The sequence below is a fragment of the Acanthisitta chloris genome, unplaced genomic scaffold (assembly GCF_000695815.1).
Source record: "Acanthisitta chloris isolate BGI_N310 unplaced genomic scaffold, ASM69581v1 scaffold7448, whole genome shotgun sequence".
NCBI lineage: Eukaryota > Metazoa > Chordata > Aves > Passeriformes > Acanthisittidae > Acanthisitta > Acanthisitta chloris.
Window position 1 is genome coordinate 124,164 of NW_008686482.1, and position 11,661 is coordinate 135,824.

Below are 11,661 nucleotides of genomic sequence, written 5' to 3' on the forward strand. Positions count from 1 at the left end.
GCTGAAAAGTGCCTGCACTTTAGCTGCTTCAACACAGAACCTGCTCACTTTTGCTGACAGCTGAATTTAAGCTGCCAGAGGGCAAGAAACAACTAGCTGAGGCCAGTAGTGCTTTCTACCACCACAAGAGCCTACTTGAATTAATGTGAATTGGAGCACTTACTTCCTTACTTGTAGACTACAAACATTCAGAAAGAGCTGCTTGTATGTATAATGTGTTTTTCTTCAGCTTGCAGTCAGCATTTTGCTTTACTAGTATTGCAACTGCATGTGAAGAAAAAAATCACCTGCGATGGAGCTGCATAACGCTGCTTCTCTCTTGGGTGATTTCCCCCTTTGAGGATGTGCTGATAACATCCCATCCCTGGAAGTAGCAGCATCCTTGTATTATGAATGAGAAAGACCAGAAGGGCATCAGAGTGAAACAAAGTATTAAAGGCTGCACAAAGCTTATATGAAGGAGCCAGAATCTGAATCCTTGCACTGAATCACACATCTTCTCTGTAGAACATAAGTACTGTGTGTTTGAGGAGAAGCTACAGATGAAGTGTTTGGAAGTTAATACTCTAACTGTCCCCATGGTTCTGTTTACATGGCAGGGAAGCAGAGCACATTAAAGACACGGCTTTTATTGCACAATGCACACTCAATACTGTATCTTAATGAAATACTTACTTTTGCAAGAATTCATCAGACCCACACACACTCAGAAGACATTCCTCCTGGGTAAGGGATTGAGCTGTGCAATGGAGGATCTCTGCAATTAAGTCATGAGTGATACAGCCAGCTGTAAATAAAGATAGCACCAAAAATTAATAGTACCTTGCCAGAGAACTCCAGGTTAAATACATGAGCAAAGAAAACTAAGATGATTTTTTTTCTAAGCCCTAACAACTGCTGCAGACTAGCTCCATCAAGAGGAATTAGATCAAGACACACTTTATTTTATTCTTTTTTTTCATTTTGCTTCAAATATTTTACATGTCACAGCATCTACCTCCATTTAGAGGAAATTAGCAATTTCTTTATTCCAGCTACCTAAGAAGACATGAGAAGCATTCCCAAGCATAATGGAAGAGACAAAATAGCAATTTATTTTTTTTCTTTTTCATTTTCCTGATGAATATCTTGGTACACTTCCAATCTGCAAACAGTGATGCAAAAGGTGACTCTGTAGTCTCTCACAACACAAGAAAGCTCCTAAATTTTGTTTCGGCTGTGCTAAGTTTTTTAGCCATATCCAAGAAGTAAAATAATAGTCAAATGTATTTTATGGATATGTAATACATTTCATAAATATTATTTAATATCACATATATTCACATAATAATATAGAAATATATAAAATATCTATAAATTAAGTAGTTCTGAAGAGAAGGTTGTGTGGAGACCTCATAGCAACCTTCCAGGATCTGAAGGGGCTACAGGGAAGCTGGAGAGAGACACTTTGTTGGAACTGGAGTGACAGGACAAGGAGTAATGGGGATAAACTGAAAGAGGGGAAATTTAGATTAGATACAAGTAACAAGTTTCCCCTGTGAGGGTGGTGAGACACTGGCACAGGTTGCCCAGGGAGGCTGTGGCTAAACCAACCCCCGCCGGGGTCCAACCCCTGGAGAAGCAACCTACTCTGGTGGGAGGTGTCCCTGCCCAGGACAAGGGATTGGGACTAGATGATCTCTTAAGGTCCATTCCAACTCCCTAACATACTGTGATATGGACACCTCAATCACTTACCATGCTGTGTAAGTAGTAGAGGAGACGGTGAAAAATCTGTCCAAACGCTGATTCTGAATTTTGTACCACCAAGGATATGGTCTGGGAACCTTGTTGCCACACTCCAGATTTTCCCAGTATTTGTCTTCAAGTCAAAAGCAGGATAGGCATTTCTGATTCTGAAAAGAACATGTGAAGAAACTTTGTCTACACAAGTGTGCATTTCCAATCTCTTGTACGAGCAAAACTACATCTAAATAAGTGTGTATTTTTGATATCTTCTAAGAATAAACCAAAAATTCTTCATGATACCTATAATAATAGTACAGAGAGAGCTAGTAGGAATTAAATTTTGTAGAGAGAAATAGCAACTCAAACTCTGTCTTGGTACATTAGTGAGGTAACTACATATTGCATAGCATAGCTAACTATATCTTCGAGTTTTAGCAAAACTACCAGTAAAATCCTCATGAACTTGACAGAATCCCTGCTGAGATTGACCTCAGTGAAACCAAAAGGAGGTTAAACTTGGACTTCAGTGTACATTGAGTACAGCAGAAATAACAGTGCTCAAATATATATTTAAATAACAGGATTTTACGTTAAAACTAACCAAGAGCACAGGCAGAGAGAGCTGTGACTAGGACAGCTAGTCAAAATGAATAGAGGAACATGCTTTCTATGCATAATCTTGAGCAGTCTTTATTTAACAACTCTCAAATCCAATCTGAAATCCTCATTACTAAAACCCTGGGTATTTATGTAAATGTCTGTAGAGAGCAGTAACTGTTACAGTCATTGAGTCCCTCTGATATACTATTACCTAAAATATATTGTCCTTCCTCCTTCCAATTACCACAGACTTGCAGAAACTAATTCCTCCTGAGGTACCACTTCCTAATGAACACTGGTCACAAGTATTGTCTGTCATCTGAGATTAAACTTGCTTTTTAAGCAAACACACTTTGCAGCTGCAGGTAAGGGTACACATTGGACCAGCTGAACCCTTATGTTCCACTAATTGGCCTGAATATTTAGTAGCTGAACTCAAACATCCTGTGCTAAGCATTCTGGCATCCTCTTTTGTTTGTTAGTTCAAACAGCATTTTGTAGTTTCTGAGTTGGCTGCACTTTATACCATCTCTGAGTGCAGTGTCTTTGGAACCACAGTTCCCTCACATAAAGGTCTTCATTACTCCGTTACCTCCTGCCTCAGAGCTGCTGCCAAAGTCTTTTAAACAACCATATGAACTCCTCTTTTGTGCCACATATTCCTACAGCATGAGAAGCAAAAATAAAAGCCTAAGCTTCCAAAATTAATAATCCAGGGAAGCAGCCCATTTCCTACAATAAAAAGTCAGGGGGGCAAGATGTTTCAGTGGGGCAGGAGGAAATGAGGCTTGACAAGAGCACCTCCAGTACAAGGTAGATTTATACTCATCATTAAGACCCGTTATACTACAGAGGCTGTTTGGATGACCTATGTAGCTGATGTCAGTCTATTTTCTTTGTGAGCAAGATAAAGCTTTCCCCATCACAGAATTCACTCTTGTAACCTGTTTCTCTGAGAAAGGCCAAGGACTGAATAAGACTGGAAACTTCACTATCCTTTCTCCAGCATCAAATGAACAGGCTATGTACACACATGGAGCACAAATCACCTCCTCAACCTGCTGGCAGTCACCCCAAAACAAAAACAACCTCATCTTCTTCCCCACCCACACACTGCTTGTACTTTAGGATATAATGCAGGGACACAAATTGGGTTTTCAGCTGAAAATACATTCAGTTTCATCAAATGTTGCTCATTTATGGCCATTCTCCTGTGATTAAAGGGCTTCTGGCCTGGTCAGGTGGGTGAAACCTGCTCATTGCAAAACTTTGCGAGCTTAGATCTTCCAAAGCATAACTAAAGTACTATACAAGTCCCCCACAAAGAAAATCCTGTTTTCTGTGCCACATCAACTCGGGGTATGAAGGAAGTACTAACATTTACAGGGATTTGCTATTTCACAGCATTTCATAACATGATGTGTTTCTCTGTGGCGCAGAGCACATCCTCTAAGACAGTGGGAGGTGGAAGAACTTTGCATTTTGCAGCATTGAACCTTGAGCCTACCAGCTTGGCATTTTCTGGTATCAAACTCACTTCATCATGTATTCTCAAACCACTCCTGCATGAATGTTCACTACAGCTATGCTCATAATTGTAGAACTAACCTGATAAAGGCATTTTGAAGGCTGCTTTATGGTCATGTACCACCAAATGTTTCAATTCTAGACTGCTACCTGGACAAGGATCACCTAGAGGAAAACATGATGGGTTTCTGTTTGAGCTATACACTGGAGCTGCAAGTATGCATGACACATAGTTTGAATTATACATCTTGCCTGGGACATCTGAAACTGCCAGCAATTCAGACTCGCTGGAGACTGGAAGGATGCTCATTTGGCAAGACTGAATATGTAAGTTGTTTGAAAATTTATGACTTTTTTTGGTCTTTTGGTTGCTGTGACATTTTGTCCCCAGAATGTTTTTCTATTTATTTGATAGAAGAAAAGCAAAGGCTGTTCTTATTTTCATTTTAAGAGTACTTGCTTGTGATGCAACACTAAAGTTCCTGTGAAACAGAAATGGCTTATTTCCATTTATCTTTTTAGCCCTGTAAATAAACTCATTTATTCAAAAATCAATAGAAAGCTTTTCCTATAATTAGAATGTTTAGGCATTGAAAAAAAAATCTGACTGAGAGGAAAACTGTCATGTGGAATGTGCCTTCATGCATCTGCTGGTAGAAGAACTGGGCTGGGGTTCAGCCTGATGAAAGAAGTAAACTGTGACATATGTGACTGAGTTTGGTTTGAAGCTGACCATCCACCCCGTATGAATGTATAATATATTCACTGTTAATTTCAGTGCAACATCAAACTGGGTTGTTTGGTTGGGTAGTTGGTTTTTTTCCTTTTAAGAGAAGCAGGCTTGGTTGACCTTGAATAAAATCAGTTCATTAAAGCCCAATAAAAAAAAAAAGCAGCATTCCATTTTCCAACTACTTTTCTGGGGGGAAAACCACACATTTGTGCTAACGACTTGACAGTGTGATCAGTGAATACCTACAAAGGAAAATGAAACTGCACAGATGGTCTAAAAACTTGTATTTCTTAGTGATCTTGGATTTTAACACAATTTCTTTTTCTGAAGAAGATTAAGTAAAAAAAGTTCCATCCCATTAAGCTACACTATGAACTGTAACTGTAAACATTAATTAAAGAGGTTTTGTCACTTCCTAAGTCTCACTTTTCATTGTGACAGTATGTAGTAATTCTGTTCTCAGTTAGTCCTTCCAACTTTTTTTCCCCACTCTGAGCTGCACATGCATTAATATTGTCCAAGGCAATGGCAGAAAAAAGCATCTTAAGTTTCACACACTATAAGCCCTCAAACACTAAAGAGTTAAATGCAATTATCACTGATAAATGGGACAATTAAGAAAAAAGTCTTTTTTTTTTAATTAACACTGCTTTGTGAATTTTAATCCTCAAACCAATATTAGAAGCATTTCTATATTCAAGTATGTCCTGGTATTATATCACTGTTCAGGAATGCAGGGTGTGGTGAGCTGGGCATGGGCCATGCCAGGTGCCCACCAAGCTGCTCTATCACTGCCCAGCAGTACAGGTGCAGGGGGAGAAAAGATGGAAAAAACCACTACTGGGTCAAGAGAAAGGCAGCCTAATAAAGGCAAAAGCAAAGGACACATATAGAACTAAAAGAAACAAAATATTTATTCTCTGCTTCCCATCAGGAGGCAATATCCAGCCACTTTCCAGGAATAAGGCTTCAGGCAAATGTCCTAACACCAAACACTGTTGTCCTTTCCTGCTCCTCCTTTGTCTTAGCTTCTACAGTAAGGAATATCCATTTGGTCAGTCTGTGTCAGCTCTCCAGGCTATGTCCCTCCCAAGAACTTACCCATCATCAGCCTACTGGTGAGCAATCAAGGCCCCTGGAAGTGTTCAAGGCCAGGCTGGACAGTTCTTGGAGCAACCTGGTCCGGTGGAAGGTGTCCCTGCCCATGGCAGGGGGTGGAACCAAATGATCTTTAAGGTTCCTTCCAACGCAAACCATTCTGGGATTCTGGGAATGCTGGAGACAGCTTTGTTTGTGGGAACACTGCTAAGCCATAGCCAAAACACTGGTGTGTTATCCATACCTTTCCAGGTGCCAATACAGAGCCTAGCACTATGGGGGCTGCTGGAAGAAAAAATGTACTCCATCTCAGTCAGACCCAATCCAATTAATGCCAGTGAAATGTGATAGCTGGCTGAATAAAGCTTTTTTCATTACTTACTTCTCCACTGTGTTGCAAAAATCAACTGTGTTTTCATTACTTCCTTGATTTGCTTCCACCAGCTGGATAGACCAACCTGTAGCCTAAAAAGACCAAAAAACCACCAGAAGAAACAGGGTTCAGTTATATAGATATCAGAAGCAGAAGGACGATAAGACTAACCTTGCATTTGATTCCATGAGAGCTAACTTTCCTGCTTTATCATCCCTCCCCTGACTTGATGGAGCTCTAAATAGGCACAAATGACCCCATTTTGACTGCACTCTAAATGCTTTCAGAGAAAAACCACAAAGTCACAAAGCATCAGCTACCCTGGCTAACAGCTGCTTTTCCCCCTTGATGCAGAACATATGGAATTACAGACAGAGCTTTCACAATTCACCTAGTGTCAGAGCACAGACAACTCCAAATGCAGAAGATTTATACTTAGTTTACAAAAGGGAGAGAAGACAAAGTGAAGCTCATGTTGCAGTGCATTTTTAATCCTGATTTTCTCTCTTTCTGCCCTGGCAGGACACTCAGGATCTCCTCAAACTCCATAAAGCTGTCAGGTAAGACCCTAAGACAGAGAACAGGAAGGCAATGTATTCTGTTGAACATGAAAAATCCCCAGACACTTTCTGTGAGCTTGGGGAACACAGGTCTGAGCCACTGTTTTGGGTCAGAGCACCCATTGTGTGTTTGCCTTAGTACCCTTCAGGCAGAACATTACCTCCAGCAAAGAACTTAATACTATTATACCTGCAGTCCCATTCTGCTGCTGCAGGTAGAGATATACACGAGGCTTAACCATATGTGAGCTCTTAAACCCCTTCAGAAAGACAAGCAACTAATAAACATCTCAGAGAAGAAGAAACTGAGGTATTTTTTAACGTGTATTTTGTTCCAAATCAATAATCCATCATCCCCTGACTCTAAGAACTGCTGAAAAACATCCTTCAAAAGCCAGTGGATGGAGAGTCCCACAGAGGGGAAGGCTAGAAACCTGCTGGATCCAGCAATGAGCAAAAGCTATTTTTTCACCTGCAGCTCTGTCATCACAGAGCATGTACATCCCCCCTAGAAAAAGCACATAGAAAAAGAGAGAGATTGATTAAGTGAAAAGCTAAGAAAATTAGTGCACAGGTAAGTAAAGGTGAGGCTAGGACAACACTGAGTTATTAAAAGAGCAAAACTACAACTGGGAACTGAGGAAAGAGGACTAGAGGAATTAAGCAAGGAGAGCACCAAGACTGGGAAAGGGTGACTGGCCACTAGGACATGGGTATGGATTCTCAAGTACACAGCTTGAAGAAGGATATGATTAAATAATTACTGAAGGATGGCAAAAAGGAGCCTGACAGACAAAGCTGGAATCTGGATCCTCACCTGCAGAGAAAAGGAGTAACACAGGAGCTCTCTGCCTCTCTGCACCTTTGCTGGCAGCACTTCTGAGCAATTCCTATTGGCAAACAAGAATCCTGTATAGCCTAGTAATAGTCTACACAAGAGGGAATATACCATTGCTGACTTAAATTCCTTCTGGAGGAACAGATATATGTAATAGATATATAATTCCAACTCCATTGATGAATCATGAGGATGAAAAATTTAATTTTGTCATTTCTCTTTTCAGGTGCCCAGAAACATTACTTTCTTTTCATTGCATATAAAAGGCAAAATGTTAATGGTACCACCACACATTATTTTCTGATAGGACTTGAGTGTCCACTCATTGCAAATATCTGAAAGTGAGCAGTGAATGAGACAGATGATTGTGTATGGAAAGAAATGACAGCAGTGACGGAGTAACAGAACTTATCCCTGGCCAACCAGACTCTTCTTCCATCCATAGATGCCTCCAATTATGCTAATCAAGTCACCTGAACCATCCTTCCCAAATACAAGCACTTACTGTGTATTTGGCATTTCCAGAGTACCTAAACCAAAATCATCAAGTTTGGTCTGATGATTTGGCTTGGATGAAGACATGAGACTTCTTACTCTAAAAACATTAGATTCTAAATATCACTGATGAAACAGCCAAATACATTAGATACTTTTTAGGCTGTATTTCAGTTTTCTTTCATCTCTTTTCACAGGGATGTTATGAAGACAGTTTCTTCAGTATTTTTGAACATCTGACTTGGTAATGACAAGGCCAGAGAAATTAACGTGTCCTTTTTTACATCGGACATATTTTGATTGGCACACACTAAACGAAGCCTAGGGTCACACAGCTGCATCCAAGAGCTAAGGACCAGAGTGCCAGCATGATTTCAGCCATGTGAATGTTTCATCTTGCCTAGCTTTGACCTACCTCAATGCCAATCTCCATGTTTCACCAGCCTCTCTATCACACTCTGCAGTCTTGGTTCTCATCTCCTACGACTTGGATGCCTCGTTTACTTCATCCTGGACCTCACCAATCCAATCTGTGCTCATTCTTTCTTTTGCTCTGGTGCTCCACTTTTCCAGGCATTCTGACAGTCTTACTAAGCATCAGCTGTCACCCCACACTACTTCTTGTCTTTTCCAAATCTCCCAGCCCTGTAGCAATGAGATACTTCTTCACAGGCTTTTCTTACTCTTCCCTCATCTTTCTTTCCCTCTTATTTCCCTTATTCCAAGGTTCAGCTGACAGTCCCTTGCCTTGGCTCTCTTTCTATCCTGACATGGCTGTTTCTCCCTGAAGGAATTCCTGTGACCACACTGATTTTTATGCTACAAATCAATTATCTCCTCTCCCATTTCTCCCTCTTCTAGCTAAACAGCTCGAATGCTTCCCTGACTTAATCAAATCCTCCCACACATTCAATTGTAGTCACCCTTGACTCACTCATCTCTTCCCTCCCATGTAATTCTCTCCTCCTCCGTCACAGAAGCGTTTGCCCTGTTCTTATATTGCTGCTTCCTCTAGCACCTCTTCTTCCCAAACCATGATTTAATCTCCTCCTGCTCATTTGTATCCTACTATTTTCTATTTTTCTCATGAGAGGGCTTGTTCTTTTCATCATGATACCAGCATGCTTTAGTTTTCCTATCAGAAGTGAAAAGCAACAACAGCCTTTTGTCTCTCCACCTATTCATCCCCTCCTCTTCTGTATTCAGCACTGAACTTCCAAAATGCAGTGCACAGGATTAGTCTTAAGAGTTCCTGTCCTCAGATATATTTCCCCCTGCTGCCTCTCCATCTGGCTGGGCCTGCATATGTTTACTTCTAGAGCTCTCCCTACTCACAGACAGAAACACGTCAATCAAGTGTCTCTTCCCCTTTGCTTTACGATGCTGTGATCACTGGGAGTTAAAAGCAGAGGGCGAACATAAACTGTCTTTTAATATTCATGGTGCAGAGGTATCCTGTAGGCTATTTCAGGATTCCTGTAATGATTCAGAATGCTAACAAGGACTGGAGGAAAGGGAGGATTTATCATTTTCTTTTTCCTTCACTCTATCAGGATTTTGAAAGAAAGAAAATGAGGACAGATATAACATCAGAGAGAGTCATGGGAGTCCCATAAGACATGGTTATTAAAAATGGCAAAATCACAGACAGAGCTATGAACACCTGATGGAAGGAGGAAAAAAAGATAAAGGATTTGCTTCAAAGAGGCAGCTAAAGACAGAGTGTGTGTCATAGGATCCAGCTTCCACAGCTATAGTAGATGTGTCTATTTTTAGGAAATGATTATATATGCACACGTAAGTGCATGCAGAACATGATGAAGGCAGGACATGCTATGTTTCATCTCTCAGGGTCAGGGTATGTCAGCCAAACTAGACACAGAGACAATAATCTGGCTCAACAGGAAAACAGATTCAGCATAATGCATTGTTATTTTGAATCTCAGGTTTCATATCAGACCATAAAGATTTGTCATCTTATCTCTTTCAAACATATCTTACTCTACATTTCTGTACTTATCCTTCTGTGGTAGTTTTATGGCTCAGTGAGCCATAAAATGAGCCTACTGGAGCATTCTGGACCATAATCTAGATTCTCTTCTGGTATAAAATGCTTTAGCTTCCCCTGAGGCATCAATGTTTTATTTTTCATAAGGTCATTAAATCAAGTGCTTCTAATCCATGTTGCACCAGTGAGAGTGAATACACAGAGTACAAGGGCACAAACAAGAACACAAAACTTTAAGCACTCTTAATATAAGAAAATCAAAATACCTCAATGCCATGGGGCCATGTAGGTCCTATGTCACATCTTCTGGAAGTGTCAATTAAATAAGCTTCTCCATTTCCACTTGCATCTCTCACTTCTCCAAATGGATACTTGTCTAAGAAAACAGGACATGGAGCATTTACACTGTCAAAGCCTATCTGAAGCCCCAGATTTGTGTTCCCTCTTTCCATACTTGAACCAAATGTGTTTGTGACTGAATTTACACTGTTCCCTCCATAGAGTTGTCTGTCTGGACTGTAAGGGTAAGGATCCACCAGAGAGAAGTTTCTATAATCAGATAGTAAAGAGGATCTGAAGCCAACCATGGGTGATACTGTGCCTTGCTGCCAGGGAGAGACTGTATTTCCAGGGTGAAACTTTCCAGAAGCAACCAGAGGCTGACCATAAAAATGCTGGTCGGGCACATTCAAACCAAAGACATCTGATGGGAAAAAAACTTCTTCATGATGATGTGAATGTGATGAACCATAGAAAAAAAATTCATTGCTGACTTCATCAACTATTCGATCAAATCCCAGAGGGATCTCTCCAGCAGAACCATAGTGGAACATGGTGTGAGATGCTTGGTCCCCAGGCTGTCCTTCATGGAATTCCTCATGTGAGAAAGGCACCTGCCCAAAGTATGCCATGGCTGATTGTCTCTTCTGTCTTATCAATCGTCAGGAAAGTCTCATGATAATTCCAAGGTGAAGCGACCAATGTCCAACACTGGAGCTACAAACCACTGAAATGAAGTACAGAATAAAAGTTAAACCCCAAAATATCTACTATAATGAAAGCAGTACACCTCTTTGGTCTGTTTTGCTTTAGAGCTTTCTCCACAGGGTGGAAATATTTGCTTGATCTGCATATTCTTTAGCCTGATCCTTATTTCCAGACATATTTTTATTATTACTATTGCTGCTGTTACTATTGAATAATAATAACAAATTACTACTATTATTATTATCCTTGACTCTCAAATAATAGCAACAGGATGTTTGAAACAACTGACCTAAATATTAAGGTACTAATTCTGACAAATATTAACATTTCCATTATTTCCATCGTTTTGACACTTGCATAGCACACCTGATGCAGAAATCTAAAATAAACAGGTAGGAAAGTTCTGTATTAATGGTTGCCAGTTTCATTCACATCTTCCTCTTCTTTATGCCTCAAATTTCTTCATATTCTACTTCACTTTTTCTTAGTGCAATCAGGTGAAGAAAGTTAAATCAAAGAACAGAGAAGACATGGACCTCCAATTAATATTCAAAACACTACACCTCAAAAGCTTGGATGCAGCATATGTAAAGGGCAAAATAAAGGATAAACAAATCAATTTCAGCTTTTTTTTGTTCCTTTGTTTAACAAAACAGATTTATCTTCAAAGCCTGGGGCTGTATGTTTTTTAGTAAATGAACAGGCAAGAGCATG

At 40.1% G+C, this 11,661-nt stretch overlaps 1 protein-coding gene across 1 annotated transcript in view; it reads right to left on the reverse strand.

The window, feature by feature from the left end:
- Positions 1 to 10,871, reverse strand: part of PIK3C2G (phosphatidylinositol-4-phosphate 3-kinase, catalytic subunit type 2 gamma) — a gene marked incomplete at its 3' end in the record, with an annotated part of 130,520 nt that extends 119,649 nt beyond the window's left edge. Inside the window, 4 exon segments of the mRNA XM_009080150.1 lie at positions 676 to 787; positions 1,738 to 1,895; positions 6,069 to 6,151; positions 10,227 to 10,871. Of these exon segments, the coding sequence (XP_009078398.1) occupies positions 676 to 787; positions 1,738 to 1,895; positions 6,069 to 6,151; positions 10,227 to 10,871 (998 nt within the window).
- Between the last annotated feature and the right edge of the window lie 790 nt (positions 10,872 to 11,661).